General features: G+C 34.6%; 3 protein-coding genes across 3 annotated transcripts in view; 1 reads left to right on the top strand and 2 right to left on the bottom strand.

The window, feature by feature from the left end:
- The window catches only part of LOC21397030 (S-adenosylmethionine synthase 2), a 3,942-nt gene extending 2,342 nt beyond the window's left edge, over window positions 1-1,600 (bottom strand). Inside the window, exon 1 of the mRNA XM_010093110.2 lies at window positions 1,498-1,600. The gene's annotated coding sequence lies outside the window, so the exon portion shown is untranslated. The remainder of the gene's footprint in view (window positions 1-1,497) is intronic.
- Window positions 1,601-8,065: 6,465 nt separating this feature from the next.
- LOC21397029 (chlorophyll a-b binding protein of LHCII type 1) lies at window positions 8,066-9,633 on the top strand. The gene has a single exon (XM_010093109.2). The coding sequence runs from the start codon at window positions 8,777-8,779 to the stop codon at window positions 9,569-9,571; it is 795 nt and encodes a 264-aa protein (XP_010091411.2). The 5' UTR covers window positions 8,066-8,776; the 3' UTR covers window positions 9,572-9,633.
- The window catches only part of LOC21397028, a 10,885-nt gene continuing 7,599 nt past the window's right edge, over window positions 9,440-12,725 (bottom strand). The window contains exons 15-21 of the mRNA XM_024162418.1: window positions 12,103-12,657; window positions 11,934-12,014; window positions 11,728-11,813; window positions 10,468-11,208; window positions 10,216-10,369; window positions 9,769-10,108; window positions 9,440-9,518 (exon numbers count right to left, since the gene is read on the bottom strand). Coding sequence (XP_024018186.1) covers window positions 10,033-10,108; window positions 10,216-10,369; window positions 10,468-11,208; window positions 11,728-11,813; window positions 11,934-12,014; window positions 12,103-12,657 — 1,693 coding nt within the window. The 3' untranslated portion in view covers window positions 9,440-9,518; window positions 9,769-10,032. The remainder of the gene's footprint in view (window positions 9,519-9,768; window positions 10,109-10,215; window positions 10,370-10,467; window positions 11,209-11,727; window positions 11,814-11,933; window positions 12,015-12,102; window positions 12,658-12,725) is intronic.

Raw genomic sequence — 12,725 nt, 5'->3', positions numbered from 1 at the left:
ATAATATTATTATATTCTATATCATAATTATATAATATATTATATAAAAATAGTTTTTTTATTATATTAAATATAACAATAAATATATATTATATTATAATTATATATATTATATTATAGTATAATATAATATAGTCGTAATTTTTAATTATCCATAATAATTCAACCTCATAATTTACCAAACGTTATTACACCGATTTTGAAACCAACATAACTATTATAATTATAGTTTACTAAACACTAAGCTGCTTTTTGTAACAGCTACTTTTTCTTTCAGCACAGTTAAAAGTAATTCTAAAATCTACAGCACTATCAAATTAAGCCAAAGTCTTTTGCACAGTTATGTTTAAAAAATTTCCATCACATGTTATTCTTTATTGTTAGACATGCACACATGTAAAACCAATGGATAGGAGACATTCTAGGAGCCTAAGATTATGGACTTCATCAAAATAAATAAATAAATAAATATACGTATGTATGTATAGATTCTAACAGAGATTTAAATCACCGCATAAAATATGGAATAAAGATAATGTTTGAAATAAAACAAAATATGCCTAAGGTGCATCTTCAATCTTAACATATCGAATATGAATCCGAAAATAATGTCATCAACCTTACAAAAAAGTTTATATTCACAGAACACCATTAGAGGAATAACGATAAGATTCTAATTCCCCCCAAAGAAAAGAAAGGAACCCAAGATTCGGGAGCAATTAGACAAAGTGAGAGAATCTAAACTTTAATCCTAGTGGTCACAACTTTGGTAATGCCGAGGGACAAGAAGGTTGGCAAATTTTCGCCCCGTTCACTTCACCGATTCGAGTTTAAAATTCGAGTTTTGCTACAGTAAAAAGCTCTCAGAAACAGTCACATCTAATTTTTTTACTACAGTAAAAAACTCTCACATCAAATCACATCTCAACTCGAATTCTAAACTCGAATCAGCGAAATGAACGAGGCTATGATTCAAGGTTCGTTTTCCTCTTTTCCTTTCATTTAGGTGAAGAAAAAAAACAATGAAGGCTTGCACAAAGAAAAATCAAATACGAAATATAAACAAGAGATACAACAAGTCGTTCATGTACAAGCAGATCAATCAACCCTCTAAATTCACCACATGACGAATGGATCTAATCCCTTAGTTTCTTAAACACAATTCTTTTCACCAACTAAACTTCAAAATCAAGTAGATTCAACAGCCACACAACATTTTTCAATGAAATTCAACAAAACAAAAAGTAACAGTAATTATGTTACAGAACAACTTCACATCCCGGAATCAGAGTCAAATATGTCATCAGATCTTTAAGATTCACAAAACAAACTGACATACGAGAAATCAAACAAACCAGATCTACGAACATTAGACCGAGACTCGGAAGCAAAATCCGTTCATACAACCAGAAACACCGAAAAAGAAAGCAAATCTAAGAGAAATGAAACAAGCAGCTCTCAGACAGAAGAAGATGGAGAAGAAGAAGAAATGAGTACCTGAAAAAGAAAGTGTGAACGAGGAAGAACAGATCTGAGATGAGAAAGGTTTCTCTTCCTCTTTGTTTGGGATTTGCAGGGCAAGGGAGGAACTTTTTTGCTCTGCGACTCAAGGACAAGGTCACCCTTAGCTCCATAGGCTACCTTTTATAGACCCATAATCCCCACTGACCGCTTACCGGACCCTTCGGTTTTCGTTTGAATCCTCCTTTATTATTATTCTTTTTAGTCCCGTTCATTTTGTCAATTCGAGTTTAGAATTTGAGTTTTGTTACAGTAAAAGACCCCGTTCATTTCGCCGATTCGAGTTTAGAATTTGAGTTTTGCTACAGTAAAAGCTCTCAGAAACAGTCACATCTAACTTTTTTACTACAGTAAAAAGCTCTCACACAAAATCACATCTCAACTCAAATTATAAACTCGAATTAGCGAAGTGAACGGACCAAGTTCTCAAAAATAGTCACATTTAATTTTTTGCTACAGTAAAAAATTTTCATACAAAATTATATTTTAACTCGAATTATAAACTCAAATCAGTGAAATGAACGAATTTATTTGTTTTATCAATCGAATCACATTTGCTTTAATTGGTTTATTACATGGGGAATAACGATAAATACGATAATTTGCCAAAAAAAAAAATCAGATGTGTATGGAAGTGAATAATAAGGTTGCGTTTTGAAGCAAAAAAAAGAAAAAAAAAAGAATAATAAGGTTGCGTGAAAAGCAAAAAAAAAAAAGAAAAAAGAAAAAGAGAGCAATAGCCGTTGGATTGTAAGAAAGTGTAGGGATGGGATTGCCGGAAGTTGGTGAGGGAGAGACTATAGAATAGAAGAGAGGAGTGGGGCCTACTTACCTGATTGATTTGACGCTCTCAGTCAGTCCCAAGCTAGCAATATTTTAGTTAGTGTATTCATACGCCTAATTTGTTTTCCTGATTCAAATTTTATTAAAGTAAAAAGTTATATTTAATTTTTTTATTATAATAAAAAGTTTTTATATAAAATTATATTTCAATTTAAATTTTAAATTTAAATTAACGAAACGAACGAGGTCATAATTCATGATTAAGTAAAATATTTTTTTATATAAAAAATACACATAAATTAAGAATAATTTTAAATCATAATTTTAAATTCATGAAAAAACGTATCTTCTTATCTACAGTCCCCCTTTCTATTGTATCTGATACTCTTACCTGGAATCGCCGGTCATTCACCAACCCTAACCGGTTCTCGGCTTCGATGGCTTTTGACCCAAATAGCTTGGCTCTCACAAGTCAAAACTCGTCTCACGCGCCATGAGCCATGCCTCTTTTTATTTTTTTTTTCTTTTTTCTTTTTCCAATTTTATCTATAATCTTTATATGATATGATAAAAATTATTATTATTTATTGTTTGCAAGGTAGGATATGAATTTTTTTTTTACAATATAGTTTTGAGCCTTTTTAAACGTGATAAAAATAAAATGTAACTGTTCAAGACTAACAAAAAAAAAATTGAGTAGAATAATAAGATACTTTTGTATTTACTACAAAATTCTTCTTTTTACATATTTTATAATTTTTTTTGGTAGAATCATATATAGTTAATAATTAAGCGCAAGTCAAAGATGAAACAGAAATGAGGAGTCTCATGCTCACTGAATGAGGACAGCAATTCGAACATTATACTCTGACTCGTCCACAACAGCGATCAAGAGGTCCCATAAAATATGGTACAGGAAAATCTTATAAGCTTTTTGATTCGTTGAGGACCGAGATCTCACAACCTCTATGGTTAGTTTTAACTTTTACCATATAAGAGGTTTAACTTTTTTTTTTCATCTTCCAACCGTATAAAGGAAAAGAAAAAAAAAATCTAGTTAGATACGTTATTTTTTGGGAAATGAAAATTCATTACAATTGTGGTACTTGTGATAAAAAACGGTCAAATATGCAGTAAGAATAGCTATATGTAGCGCATTATAAGTTTTTAATACGGATCTTGACATATCTAACTGTTAAAAGCAAAGTTGGACCCCTCACTTAAGCCTATCACAATTTAAAATTTTTAATGCGGTGTTCTCTCTCAAAAATTTTTAAATTTAACCTTTTTATCACATTTTTTTTACATAAATTTACTTCTTAACTCAAGTTCTAAAATCAAATCTACCAAATGAACACATTATGGCCACATTCATTGCACCGATTCAAGTTTTGCTATAGTAGAAAGTTTTAAGAAATAATTACATCTAACTTTTTTACTACAGTAAAAAATTTTCACATAAAATTACATCTCAATTTAAATAAAAAATTCAAATCAACGAACTAAATTAATCCTATAGTTGTTTCACTAAAGCATCAAGCAAGCGTGAAACATGAGTACGAAGTTTCTATTCAAATACCTAAACTACCCTTGTCCCATAGGAAAAGGGGGTGTTATTTTGGGCTTGTAAATGCCACCGACAATACAGTAGCAACAACAATGTGCTGGAGTTCCTCTTTTTTTATTTTTTATTTTTGGCTGAATAAATGAGCTGGAGATCTCAAAGCACATCAAAGCAAGCAATTACTAATAATGCTTCCATTTACGTCATTTCTTGAAAAGGAAATGAGCTTGGTTATACATGATACATCAGATCCATTTGTCGTATTTAACATATATATATATATATATACATATATAACTATATAATATATATTATATATAGACATAACTATATATATTATATATAGCTACTTTGTTGCATTTACTTTGTGGAAAAAAGTTTCACTGTACTATATTGTATAAAAGTGTTTCACAAAAAGTCTGTTTGGTCTAGTGACACCAGAGTGTTTAAGGCCTCGTTCACTTCGCTGATCCGAGTTTAAAATTCGAGTTGAGTTGTGATTTTATGTGAGAGTTTTTTATTGTAACAAAAAAGTTAGATGTGATTGTTTGTGAGAGCTTTTTACTGTAGAAAAACTCAAATTCTAAACTCGAATAAGCGAAGTGAACGGAGCCTAAGTGGAATAGAATTTAAAGAGAAGTTGCAGATTTAATCACGTGTTAATGCAAAACTTTTTTGACTCTTTAAAAATATTTTTTTTCTCTTCGTTTCTCAAAAATCTTTCCACTTTTACTCCTTGATTGATAGATTGGAAATAATTTTTTTAATCCCAATTTAAATTTCGCAATTCCAATTGCTAATGAATAAGGATAGAACTATTGATATGCCAATTGTTTAAACTTAAACATTATTCAAATACATTAAAATGTAAAAGAAAAAAATAAAAAAAAAATCACGAAAATTGCTATTATTTGTTTTTTAATCTGAGTAAGGAAAATTTGAACGCCACGCTTTGTTATTTAATTATTTTAAAAAAAAATATGTTAATGTGATCATTTTTACAGGAAAAATATCCATAAAAATATCGTACTTGTCGGTAAAATTATTTAGTTGTCCAATGCTTTTGTAGCGTAAAGAAGATTTTCAGGGCTTCACTTGAAAAGCAAGCGAGCAAATAGTAGCTTCGTGTGCAAGGTTGGTTTTAAATATTCCATTTGTCCCATTTTTTTGGGCAATTAAAGAGGAGATTGGCACTACTAGTACACTTGCCTCAGCATCCTCTTAAAAGTTTGGTTGTATAGTTATTGGTTCGTCCTTTATTCATATTGGATTAGAAGTGCTTTATAAAGGAGAAGGCATTTAGGATAATCCAAGAATTCTTCCTGAAAATCTTTTTTTTCCTTGTTAAAATAATTCTGGTAAATCAGAGAAAAAGAAGTTATTGGATTCTCTGCAACAGTCCATCTAAAAAGTATAAACTAATGACGGGCAAACCAATTAAATTATATATTCCTTCGGCTGAGAAAAATAACTAAGATGTAGGAATTTTTCAATGTCTTATAAAATTTTAAATCCTATTTTTAAGTTAGGAAAAGAAGGAAATGACAGAAAGTAAAAAAAAAAGAAAGATTTTGAGGTGGGTTTGGTCAATTGTGAATAAAAACACAAGTGTTCCATGGTAATTACAAAAGAAAGAAACAAAGACTGGGTAGTTTATAAGAGTATTGGAGTGGTTTGAGGGGGAGAGTGACGTGGTGAGTGTTTGGCTATCAACCAAATTGACGTCTGCAATTAATTGTTTAATTTAATAACATTTTGGTTTGAAGATTGAGGCCTGTGGATCAATTGTGGAAGTTCAGCTGAACACTCTCAACTCTCAAGTGCCAACACACCAACCCCCACCAACCCACCAACCAAGCTCAAGCCTGACTCAAGCCATTGAAGCCAAAGTCATTTGCTATGGCTACTTTGATGACGTGGCCGCAACTATGCAAAAGATGGCATGGCTTTTGGTGATAATTTGACATACACCTATGCAAAAGAGGTTATATGATTACGTAACAAAAACTTAAAAGCAGGGAAAAAAAGAGAGGAGATTTTCTCTAATAGACATCTCCTGATAGTATTAGTTTCTTACCATTAAATTTAATTAAAAACACATTAAATTAAAAATTATGTAAAATATATAATTATTAATACATATTTAATGACTGAAAAATAAAAAATTATCATTAGTTTTTTTTAACACTACTAAAAAAATTTATGAAAAAAAGTAAAAAAAAAAAAAAAAAAAAAAAAAAAAAAAAAAAAAAAAGAGAGAAGTGGGGGCAGTTGGGATTTGTTAAGGAGAAGATATGGGTGCGGTTGGCACCCACAGGAAGTAAAGAAAGTAAAAAGGCTTTCGATTGGACTTTTTTACAGCCACAAACAAGGCTTTTCCCAAAAGATTGGGGGTGTACGACAGTGTAGTGTACTCCTCTGTAAACTAATGGCACATGATTAGCAAAAAAATAAAAATAAAAAAATAACTGGCACATACCGGTTGTGGGCAGTTGGTGGGACGACTTGTCAGCGACCCGTGTCCAGAACACAAATTATATGTTAAGAAAGGGTTCTACATTTGAAATCATTTATGTCGTTGATCATTTTTCAATTCAATGCTAAATGTAAATGAGATTACCATTTATAACTGTGTGAGGCTTTATGTCATATTTATCAAGTCTTTACATTTGAATTTGTGATGGGTTAAAACGACCTATACCAACAATTTTGTCTGAGTAATACAAGTTAAAAAGAGTAAAGAATATATATATATATTCTTTTTTTTTTCCTCAAATACTATGGCCATATTTTTTTTCCTCAAAACTACGTACCTTAATTAGTCACATAACCATTTACATATATAACAATTTATTATAGCTATCAGATACATATATTAGACTCAACAATAATACTTTTTGTCATGTAACTCTTTTATTATACTATCATATATGTAACGATGTATCACTAATAATAATAAAATAGTATTTATTATTATTGTTATTATTTGTTATTGTTGTTATTTAGATAGTATTAAAGTTTCCGACTTTAATCTTAATTTTTTAATACCAAACCACCTAATAGGTAAGATATCATTTTTTTTAATTTTATTAATGAAAGCAATTTTTTAAAACTAATTGAGATAACAAGTTTCTTTAGACACTTACTAATAAAACAATAGCAATTTACATACTAGTCGAGTTGCTAAAAAATAGGACCCCGAGTTATGTTTTTTTTTTTTTTTTTTTCGAGCTTCTTATAGTAGATACTCTCATTGCTAGTTCATATTTCTAAAAGTTAGATTGGGTTAAAATCAAATCAAGATGAGAATATATGTAAAACTGATAATATAGTTATCGTTGTTGAATATTAAAGTCATCACTTTGGCCCCCGGGCCGCCCCTCCCGCCAGGGAAACGAATGATTCTGGTGATTATGAACATCATCTGCACATCAGCGTGGATGTCTCTTATTTTGTTCACTACTCGGTTGGATTTTGTATCTAATGAGTCTCTATTGTCTCAGTCCACTCGTTTATTATTATTTTTTTAATATTTTTTTTTCACTTGTGTAATCTCAAGAGTTGGCCATACGTTTTGTTGGCTGCCTTGTTGATGCGAGCCTCATGTGCTCGGATCCCACAAATGAGGCCATTAACAACCAAAAAAAAATATCTATTAGGGGTTTTCTAGTTAATTAAACACACACACACACACACAAAAGGTGCCAATTCGATAATACACCTAAATCTTTAGAATACAATAATGCCATCACTTCATCTCTACCAGTATTTTAATAGACTTTAAATGAATGGCCCCACCATGTTTCTGTATAGCACACCAATTTTTTCTAGTGATAGTAACCAATTGGTATGTTATATATCTTTCAACGCCAACTGGCTCTTTCCAAAACAAAAGGCGGTGTAAGAATAGGCAGTTTTTATTTTTATTTTTATTTTATTTTTTTTTTAAAAGAAAAAGTAAAAGCGTAAGCCCCATCCAATATCCATGTCGTCGGTGATCTACGCCCTTATGTTTTCAGGCATCACATGAGAAATGCATACTTCAAAGGAGTAAATATGCACCGGTGAGGTGATGAAATACTATCGGTCATTAACTAACTGTCACCAAGTTGGAAACTTGCTACGTTCCATTTGGTCTCCGATAAGTACTATTTGCCACGAAGTATTAACAAACTTCCCATAATGTAATACTAAAAAGAAAAAAAGCAAAATTATGTTGCGTGTAGACCCTAAGTAGATTGCAAAAGTTTCTTTATATATAAACTAATATATGAAAACATCGGGTCAACCAAAAACTCAGCGACAGATACATCCCCATGTTATTGATTTGGGCCAGCGATGGTATTTCGTGGCTCGGCTTCTGCCTTTGGAGTCAGTCCCAGCCCAATGAGCCAATGATGGGTGATCCTTTGTACTTTCAACCATGGCTCAATGAGGGCACGAACCAAACGACAATCCCTTGTTTATCAGAACAAGCTTCTAACTTGTTACACCATCATGACAATGATATGTAAAAGAACAAGGCCGAAGAGTACAGCTGTGGGTGGGGCCATGGAAAATGCAAAAACCAACTAAAAAGTTAAAGCGGTTTTAGGAAATGGGAAAGACGCTAGTATAATTCTTGTAAGCTCGGATTGCGTGCGGGGTCAGGGGGCTGTAAAACTCCATTGATTTGAACAAAATCTAGAAAGGCGTCTGTGATAGGATGAGGAGCTGAATTGGATACTTTAAATCGGAGCCGTCATTACGTGAACCAATCAGGAAGAGGATGAAGATCCACATAGATACAATGGTGGACCTCACCAGCTCCTATATAAAGAAAGGAACCTCATATCCCACATTCAGTCACAAGAAAAACTCTAAAGCTCATAAGCACCCACAGAGTCAGCTTCAAAAAAAGGTCTACAAATGGCAACAATGGCTCTGTCATCTCCATTCACAGGAACCACAATTCCTTCAACAGGGCCCCAGTTCTCGGCTGCCCAAAGCAGTGGTAAAGTTTCAATGAGGAAGACAGCAGGAAAGCCTGTTGCTTCATCTGGAAGTCCCTGGTATGGCCGGGACCGCGTCAAGTACCTTGGACCATTCTCTGGCGAATCACCATCTTACCTAACCGGCGAATTCCCTGGTGACTATGGGTGGGATACCGCGGGGTTATCTGCAGACCCTGAAACTTTTGCCAGGAATAGGGAGCTTGAGGTCATTCATTCCAGATGGGCAATGCTTGGGGCTCTGGGCTGTGTCTTCCCAGAGCTTCTTTCAAGAAATGGAGTCAAGTTTGGAGAAGCAGTTTGGTTCAAAGCTGGTGCTCAGATATTCAGTGATGGTGGCCTTGATTACCTTGGAAACCCAAGCCTTATACACGCACGGAGCATTTTAGCAATATGGGCAACCCAGGTTATCCTCATGGGTGCTGTGGAGGGTTACCGCATTGCAGGAGGACCCCTCGGAGAGGTGTCTGACCCTCTGTATCCAGGAGGCAGCTTCGATCCTTTGGGGCTAGCAGATGATCCTGAGGCATTTGCAGAGCTCAAGGTGAAAGAAATCAAGAATGGAAGACTTGCCATGTTCTCCATGTTTGGTTTCTTTGTACAGGCCATAGTAACCGGAAAGGGTCCTCTCGAGAATCTTGCTGACCACCTCGCCGATCCTGTTAACAACAACGCATGGGCTTACGCCACCAACTTTGTACCAGGGAAGTAAAAACCACCTAGTCACATCTAAAGACGAAAGCAAGAAAACCACCCAAAAAAAAAAAAAAAAAAGAGGCTGCCCATTCTCTTCATTCCATGTAACTTGTGTTCATTATATGCATATTGAAGAAAAGTAACATGCTACAATTGGAAGGAACCATAAATGTCATGTAAACGACACTTCACAACTCGGATTTGTAAGCCAACCTGAAATTTACAAATTTGGATGTCCTCAATCTAGCGTAGATACAGGCCCCTTCTCACCGAGGTCAGAAATCAATATGGTGTTTTAGGATCTTGAAACTGAAAAAGAATAAATAAATTAAAGGAACCAATTAATTGAAGACAACATATAACGTAGACTTTTTGGCAGACGGCAGACCAGTTTCTGGGCAATAAAAGATACCCATGATAAGATGCCAGAAATGGAGGATAAAAAATCAGCAAAACGACCTTGTTCTCTTACACACATCAATTCAGGTTAGAAGATGCAGAAAACTCAGCCATTTGCATTCCTCTTCCCGCTACTGCAATCTGATAATAGCCCCTGGATTAAAACAAAAATTTCGTGATACAGAAGTTTGTTAATTATATGACAAAATACTAAACATTAGGAGGAATGTTCAAGTGGTACTACATAGGCACTCTACTCACCTGCTGCAGAATCTGGCATCCAAAGCTTCTGGCTCCGGCACACTAATGATCATAGTGGCATACTCAGTTAGTCTACCTTGCCCCTCAAGACGCCAGCACCGGATACGCTGATCAAGACCGGTAGAAAACACCCAAGAGCCGTCTGTCCAGATACCTTCATAAGATTAAACTTGGTAAGACAATGGAACCTAGAAGTGCAATAAGCATACTCTATCAGCTTTGATCTACTAAAAGGTTCAACTGAGATTTTACCTTTTACAGCAGAGGTATGAGCTGAGAGGACTTTATCACGACTTAAAAATCTGATATTACAATTCCGGTTATGGTTTTGGCAGGACTGAACAAAGTTATCCGCATCTCCAAGTCCAGTGACTGAAATTTTCATTTGCGGCGTGCTTACTTCAGCTTCCTGTCCTGCTAATGGCAATGCCAATTCAAATCTAAGGCAGTGCAGGGCTTGATCATCACCCCCACTAAGTACATGGTAAAGAAAACCACTGTCAGAACTCTGGCAACCTTTCACATCTGAAACGTGAAGACAATTGACGCCGGATTGGTGAATGCTCTCTAATACATGTACAGGACATATTTCACATATCTCAGATGAGGAATCATCCGCAGACTTATTGGAGGCAACATGAATAGCTTGAGAAGAAGCCATTGTGCTATTTCCTGAACTATTTTCCCTTGATAAGTTTCCATGTGTAACAAGATTTAGGAAATCTTGACAAGCACCCACTCCAGATCTTACGGTGATTGATTCCATCTCTCCGCTGTTTTTTAACATGCTGCTGCCCAGGGATTTCCACCATCGTCCACCCTGACTCCCCCTTCCTGTTCGTGGCCGTTTCTGACAGTCAATGAACTTCTCCACATGAAGATCCGATATTCGGTGCATGAAAGCTTCAACACTGCCAGTTACATCCCAGAAGGAAATACTTCCATCAGTAGCTCCACTAATGACAATATACACATTTCCACATTGAACGTTCTCTGTGAATGAAATGTATAACAAGCCAAAAAAAAAAACAAAACGATTCATAAATTTAGTACGTACATCATGAATATTCATCACTGCAGGCTGCAAATACTAAAAGGAGAAAGATTCAAGTAAATGGCCGCTTGGCCTTATAGATATCTCCTCAACAGATAATATTATTGACATACAAACTGAAATAGGAGTTGTACACGTGTCCTAATATTATTTGTGACAGCAGCAATAGAAATACTAGAGTCGGAAAAGTGATATATTCATAAAATAACAAAGATCATATTATCCAAAACTTACACCTGAGTATTGGATAGACTTTTATATATAGCTGAAGTACTTTCCAGATAGACGTGATGTTAACCACAAAAATATGAAAATTATTTGTGTATTTCCTGATTATCCCAACTTACTGACTTGTATAATTTGGTGATATTGTGCTAATGCTCTAACTACTTGAGATGCAACTGATGCACGGTAACCTGCTAAACTCTAAATCCTGAAATTTCCAAAAAAGGGCTCACCTTTAGAAGGCAGACATGTGGGAATAATGACATGCTGCAACGCTAGAACTGGTGATGATAGAGGTACCAGCAATGCCACATCAAACCTACAATGTGATGAGAGACAGAAAAGAGAACGTCAGTATGATAAATGAAGTAAAAATCACTGGCTAATACAAATCACTATGTGAAGTGGTGAAAACAAAATATAAGTTCCTTATAAGTACCATAATCTATAGGGCAAAACTAGAGCACGTAATGCTAGTGTGGCATCTGAACAAGCGACAACAACAAAACAGACAGTCAACCTGAAAGGAATCAAAGAATAAAAAATTTTGCATTAGACTCAAGATGAAAATCATAAGCAAAACAAAAGCATTATGAAGTTCCAACCACCTGGAACCAGCACATTTAACAAGAAAAGCAGTGACAGCCAGGTATCTCCAATCATCTTCACATTTGGCTCTATTGTAGGATTTCAACTGCATCTTCCCCTCTTCAGTTTCTACATCAGCTTTAATACTAGATGTATCCTCAGCTACACCATTTAGCTTTCCAATGTTTGCGGCATATTTGTTAGAACTGGAATACTTTGGTGGCATATCAGTAGAAAGCCACTGGAATGTCATAGAAGATGATGTTTCCAATAAACTACGATTTCCCGTTTCATTATGTTGCTCTCCAGCAAGAGTGTGTTCCGTCTTGGATAACTTCCTATTTCTTAGTACCCAAGAAGTTAGGACCCGCTTTGCACCGACGGAAATCAATAGAAATGGAAACTCTTTGCCCTCTTCAGAGAAATCTTGTCCCTTTCTACCATCAGGTACGTTGGTCATATCCGCTGAAAGTACATGTATCTTTGATACAGAGCATATTGACCTCACTGCTGATCCGCCAACATGCTCCCCCAGCAATTTTGATTCTGACCAACTTTCAAAACCTGCAGAATACCTACGTAAACCATTTGACAATCAGCAATCCGTGCAAAAAAAAAAAAAAAAAAAAAATAACAGCCACAT

Source organism: Morus notabilis, unplaced genomic scaffold (genome assembly GCF_000414095.1).
Source record: "Morus notabilis unplaced genomic scaffold, ASM41409v2 Scaffold498, whole genome shotgun sequence".
Taxonomy (NCBI): domain Eukaryota; kingdom Viridiplantae; phylum Streptophyta; class Magnoliopsida; order Rosales; family Moraceae; genus Morus; species Morus notabilis.
Note: the sequence above shows the minus strand (reverse complement) of the source record. Positions and strands in the feature narration are given on the sequence as shown.